General features: G+C 40.6%; 1 protein-coding gene across 13 annotated transcripts in view; it reads left to right on the top strand.

The window, feature by feature from the left end:
* Nucleotides 1-6,107, top strand: part of EPB41L1 (erythrocyte membrane protein band 4.1 like 1) — a 106,818-nt gene that overhangs the window by 62,736 nt on the left and 37,975 nt on the right. For all 13 annotated transcript variants that reach the window (XM_027867186.1, XM_027867198.1, XM_027867193.1 and 10 more), the window contains 3 exons: nucleotides 3,176-3,263; nucleotides 4,451-4,603; nucleotides 5,158-5,255. In XM_027867186.1, the coding sequence (XP_027722987.1) occupies nucleotides 3,176-3,263; nucleotides 4,451-4,603; nucleotides 5,158-5,255 (339 nt within the window). The remainder of the gene's footprint in view (nucleotides 1-3,175; nucleotides 3,264-4,450; nucleotides 4,604-5,157; nucleotides 5,256-6,107) is intronic.

The following is a 6,107-nucleotide window of genomic DNA, read 5'->3' as shown; positions in this document are numbered from 1 at the left end:
TATAAAAAAAAATCACAGACTCTTCCTTTCAGCAATATCTTTTTTTTTTTTTTTTTGGAGAGGAAATTCTTGGTTTTAGCCAAATCCCAATGGAGATGCTACTGAAAGATACCATCACCATGGACCAGATGGCATTGGACTCTTCCACTTGATTGATTTATATACCTCTTCACAGGTTCCTTCATCAGTTTCTATAGTTGTCACAGTCTCTTCTACATCTGCCAGAATCATGTTTAAGGGGAAGCTAGGTGGTGCAGTGGATAGAGCACCAGCCCTGGAGTCACGAGGACCTGAATTCAAATGCGGCCTCGGACTTACTAGTTGTGTGACCCTGGGCAAGTCACTTAATCCCAATTGCCTGAAAAAAAAAAGCTATGTTTAATAACAGCTTAGAAGACTAATTTAAATTGTCCACCATGCTTCCAATATGTCTCCTTTTGCTTCTCCCATTGAATTCTTTATGTTCATCATTTCTTATGGTATAGGAATATTCCCTTACATTCATATACCATAATTTATTCAGCCATTCTCCAGTCACTGGGAATATACAAAGACTTATATGAATACAACCACAGGATCATTTTTATATAAATAAAAGACCAAAATAATTAAAGAATGATTCCAGATCTATGGCAAGGTCCTGCTAATACAGTAAAAGTGTTGATTATGTCCCAAATTATAGGTTTAGTGCTATACCAAACAAATTACAAAAAAAATACTTGATGGAAATATACAAAATACTAAATTTCATTTGGAGGAATAAAAAGTCAAGACTTTCAAGGGATATAATGACAAGAAGAGAGAGGCTGTGTGGTGTTAGTGGACAGAGAGCTAACTTTAAAGACAGGAATATTTGGATTCAAAACTCATCTTTGACACATCCTGGCTATGTGACCTTGGGCAGGTCATTTAACTTTTTTTTTCTATTTTTAAAAAAAATTTATTTTATTTTTAATTTATGAAATAAAATAAGCATTTCCATAACACAGTATAATAAAAAGATAATTGCACATGAAACTACAAATCTATTATGTACAACTTGCAATTCTCTTTTAAATATATAATAAAGTTATCATGTAAATTTCTTTTTTTCCTTTTTTTTCTTCCCTACTCCCCTTTCCCCCTAAAGATGGCTACCTTAGACACAAATAGGTATATATATGGAAAATTATTCTATACATACTTCTATTTATCAGTTCTTTCTCTGTATGCAGATAGTATATGTCCTTTATCTTTAATTTATATATTTATAATAATCAAAATGACTTAGTCATTCAAAGTGCTCTAGGCAACTACCTCTAAGACTGTAAATTACAGAGAAAGTGCCAACCTACACTGATAGTGGGAGTTCCCTGATCTGGGAGTTCCCTATACCAATGAAGTCCTAGGTCTAATTCCTATCCCTAGAATTACAAAAAGGAATGAGTAAGGGAAGCTTAGTGCTATTAGATCTTAGGAGAAAGCAGTAATTATAATAGCTCTCTCATGCTGGATTTCAAAAGCAGAAAAGTTAAATAGATGGAGCAGACTAAAATAGCAAGACCTAGAAACAAATGCCAATGGCAGTCTATTGTCTGATAAACCTGAGAACATGAACCATGGGTGAAGTGACTCAATTCAAAGAGAACCTCTGGAAAAAAGGGGAAGCAGTCTGGTAAAAAATACATTTTGATCAGCATCTCCCTCCTGTTTATACCACAAAGAATTCAAATGGTTAGAGTAAATATAAAAAGTTACACCATTCAAAAATTAGGAGAGAATGGAAAGATATATCTTTCACTGTTGTGGATAAGGGAAAAATTAGTAACCACACATGGGATAGAAGAGATCCTGAAAAACAAAGTAGACAATTGGTCATAAAAATTTAAAGCAGTTTTAAACAAATTGTTGTAGCCACAACCAGAGAAGCAAATACAGATTGATTAAAAGAAATTTTTCATTTAATAACTGACAAAAATCTGATACCCAAATTCACAAAAACAGCATTCTTCAGTAGACAAATAAATATTCCAAGGATAGGAGCAGTTTTCAAAAGAAGAAACACAAATTACCAATTACCGTCTCAAAAAAATTCAAAATCCCCCCAAATTTTCGAAATGAAACCTTAAAATGTCCCCTCACAACTACCAAGCCATAAGTATGCTTTAAAAAAAATGTGAAAACACTTTGTTGGAGAGGTTATGGGAAGACAGGTATGCAAGTACATTGCTGAGGATTTGTAAATTAGTTCAACCCTTCTAGAAAACAGTTTGCAATGATGCAAGAACATTACTAAATTGTTCTTAGCCTGTGACCCAGAAAATCCATTTCTCAGACTTAAGAAATTACTGACAACAAGCAAAGGCCTATGTGTACCAACATGTTCGTAGTAACATTATTTGTGATAACAAAAAAGGTGAGAGAAAAATATACAGCATGTGTATTTTTTCTTTGAAAAAATTATTGATATCTTTTGTTTTTACATCACCCTCATTTCCCAGTATATTCCTCTCTCTCCCCCTCCTCCCACAAAGCCAGCCCTTATAACAAAGAAGAAAAAAGGAAAAAAAATCTTAACAAAACTAACCAACAGGTCAACCCCATCCAATTCTATGCACACATGTAGTCCCTCCACCTCTGCAAAGAAGGGAGGGAGGGGACAAAGAAGAAAGGAGGGAGGGTGGGTGGAGTATTTTCTCATCTTTAGGGCTAAGCCTGATTGTCATAATTACACAGCATTCAGTTTGGGGTTTTTTTGTTATTATTCTTCCCACTTACATTGTTGCAATGGTTGTGTAAGCAGTCCTGATTGTTATGGGCTTAACTCCTTCCATTGGGTGAGTTTGTTTCCTTTTAAGGTTTTCACAGAGCTCTTAGACCTGTCCCCTGTGGCCAAGCAGTACAAATGTGATGTTTCTTATGTGTGATAGCCCTTCAGATATTTGAAGACAGCTATCCTGGGTCCCTCAGGTTTTTTCCTTTCCAAAATAAACTTCCTTGAACCATTCCTCATATGACATGGCCTCCAGGCCACTGCGCATCTTGGTTATGCTCTTTTGGACATGCTTCAGACTGTTAATGTACTTTGAGGACTGTGGTCCCAGAGCTGAGCATGACACTCCAGGTGCAGACTAGATTGTCTCTTCTCTCAGGTTCTGGCCTTTCCCTGCTCACTGTGTGCCCTCTTCCCCCACAGGGGCATGACTCCTGGAGAAGCTGAAATCCACTTCCTTGAGAATGCCAAGAAGCTGTCCATGTATGGAGTCGACCTACATCATGCCAAGGTACCCACTGAAGACTGGGTAATGAGGTGCTCACTGTTGGGCTTGGGAATGGGGACCCCGGAACTTGCTTGACCAATCCAGTCATCAAAGAATTACTGTTGCCCTGTGAAGGGTGCTGTTCACAGACAGAGAAAACTAAGATTTGGTTTCTGCTCTCTGTGGTGTCAGGTGGACAGTACAGACAGTCAAGGTTGCAGGATTTCAGGGAGACCTATTGAGCTTAATGGGACCAGAGGAGGTTTTCTGGAGGGGATGACATTTGAGTTGAGCCTGAACGTATGGGTAGGATTTAGCTAAGCAGAGAGGGAGAGAATAAAGAGAAAATCATGAGCGAAGGTGTTGAGGCTAAAACGTGGAAGATTTGCTTCAGAGCGAATCCACCTGGAATTCAGGAGCCGTGAAGGGCATTTAGTAGGAGATGTGACTGGAAGTCTAGATTGCACCTAGAATGCCAAAAATTTGGACTTGATTCTGTAGGCAATTGGGAACAATTGAAAGATTTTGAGCAGGGGAATGATGTGAAAAGAGCTGGTCTTTAGAAAGCTTAGAGGCAGTATGAACAGGATGGCTTAGCAACTAGAAGCAGGGAGACTGTTTAGGAGGTTGGTATAATTGTCTGACTGAGAAGGAAAGGGGACTGGCACTGACCTTAGCTACCTGACCTCGGTAGGGTTAGACCGGACCTCTTACCAAGCTGGACTCAGCCCTCTTCTGTTGGAATTAGCTTCAGGGTATGCTTAGGGTTTCTTCTTGCTTGACCTACATGCCCTGAATGGATGATAAACCCAAGTCTTCATATTCTCAGGTACAATGGTTCCTCTGCATACAAGCACTTTCCCAGGCACTGCTTATGGACCAGATGTCTTCCACATGGTGTGCCCTGTGAGCTTTGGCCTTGCTTCTTTAGAGCCAGAGGCACCTTCTGCCTGGTACCTTGGGCCTCCCCCAATAGGATTTAGCATAAGAGGATCCCCAACAAGCTGGCTCTACTTGTATTTCTGGGGCAGATAGAAAGGTAGATCAACCTAGGCTCAGGCTGGAGTCTCCGGGCATAGCTTATATTCAAAGCACCCTCTATCTGTATGGCCCATGGTCTTGTGGCTGGTCTCCCTTACCCCCTTCCCACCTTACTGCTACTCCCTTACCTCCCTTTCCTATTTTTCTTCTCTTCTCCTCTCCTCTCCTAGGACTCAGAAGGTATTGACATCATGCTCGGAGTCTGTGCTAATGGCCTGCTGATCTACAGAGACCGTCTACGCATCAACCGATTTGCCTGGCCCAAGATCCTTAAGATTTCCTATAAAAGAAGTAATTTCTATATCAAGATACGTCCAGGGGAGGTGAGCCCTCTCTACCCTTGACCATACTTTATGGAATCTGACTTAGGAGGGACCTCAGAGAGCAGATATTCCGATCCTTACCTGAGCCAGAATCTTCTCCATAATAGGTGGCTATCTGGCCTCTTCTTGAGGATCTCTGTTGCTAGAGAACTCACTGTTCCTGAGCCCTTCCCACTTTTGACCCAGCTCTAATTGTTAGAGTTTTTTCTAAAGTCCATCTGAAATCTGCCTTTCTGCAACTTGCACATTGTGTGCTTAATTCTTCCCTTTGGGTCCACCTTGCCTGTGATGGCCCTTCAAATACTTGAAGGTAATGATTGGGTTCCCCATCCTTTCCTCCTTTTTCTTCTCCAGGCTAAACTCTCCTAGTTCCTTTCCCTGAAATGAATAGTAGAGAAGATTCCCTAGAGAAAGTAGGCCCTAGAAGCCTGGGGTCAGAGTTTGGCTGAGTAGAGAGAGGAGACTTGGGAGAAGGATGGTCTGATAAGGGGAGACAAGTGTGGGGAGAGTGGGTCAGGGCTATGTCACTCATCCTCCCTCCCCTGTTGTTCTAGTATGAGCAGTTTGAGAGTACCATCGGCTTTAAGCTCCCCAATCACCGGTCAGCTAAGAGACTTTGGAAGGTCTGCATTGAGCATCACACGTTCTTCAGGTGAGCAGGACATAACTGGGCAGGGCAGGGGCAAGATGGGGCAGATGAAACCGGGACTTTGGTGGATCTAGGAAAGGGCCTCTTGCCCCCCAGACATCCCCACTCACCTAGCACACTTGGAAGTCCCTCCCTTTGCCTTAAGGGATGGAAGGATCTACAGGCTAAATGCAAAGTATCCCTTACATTGATTTAGGAAAATATAGCCAGCTGATCCAGGGAATTGGGAGGTCCAGGTTCATTTCCTGGCTCTGCTGTTGACCGTGGGCATATTCCTTTTCCCTCTTTGGACTTCAATTTCCTTCCTTCTAAATGAAGAGGCTAGACTAAATAAGTGCCTAATAGACTCATTTGGCTGCAGAACACTGGGTAATGGCAGAGCTTAAAATATATTCATGTACCTTTATAAGCTGGTTCACAAGGGCTTAGGAGTATAATTCTCCCCTATGTGACCTTGGAAGAATCAGAAAAATTCTGGGGTGAAATAGAAGAAATTTAACCTAGTTTCCTTCAAGTTATATTTTTGGGCATTCACATAATTTCATGTTTAATATTTGACAGAGGAAATTGTTGTTAGCATTAAAATTGTTTTCTGGGAGCATCAGTTCCCTCAAATGGATTTAGGAAAGGCTAAGCTAAAGAATTCTGCTAAAGTTCCCTCCAGCCAAGAGGTTTTATGATTAAGTGTCTGCTGGATACAGAGCACTGAGCTCTTTATTGCATGAAAGACAAAATTTAGATAAGGTATGATCCTTCCTTTTGTGGAGCTTTTTGGGATCTTATAGATACAGGCACAGGGACAGACACAGATAACTAGAATATAACAAGATAGCAAATACTTTGTCTCTTTGTAAC

Source organism: Vombatus ursinus, unplaced genomic scaffold (assembly GCF_900497805.2).
Source record: "Vombatus ursinus unplaced genomic scaffold, bare-nosed wombat genome assembly UNPS02014785.1, whole genome shotgun sequence".
Lineage (NCBI taxonomy): Eukaryota > Metazoa > Chordata > Mammalia > Diprotodontia > Vombatidae > Vombatus > Vombatus ursinus.
The sequence above is the reverse complement of the archived record's forward strand: the minus strand, read 5'-3'. Positions and strand labels throughout refer to the sequence as shown.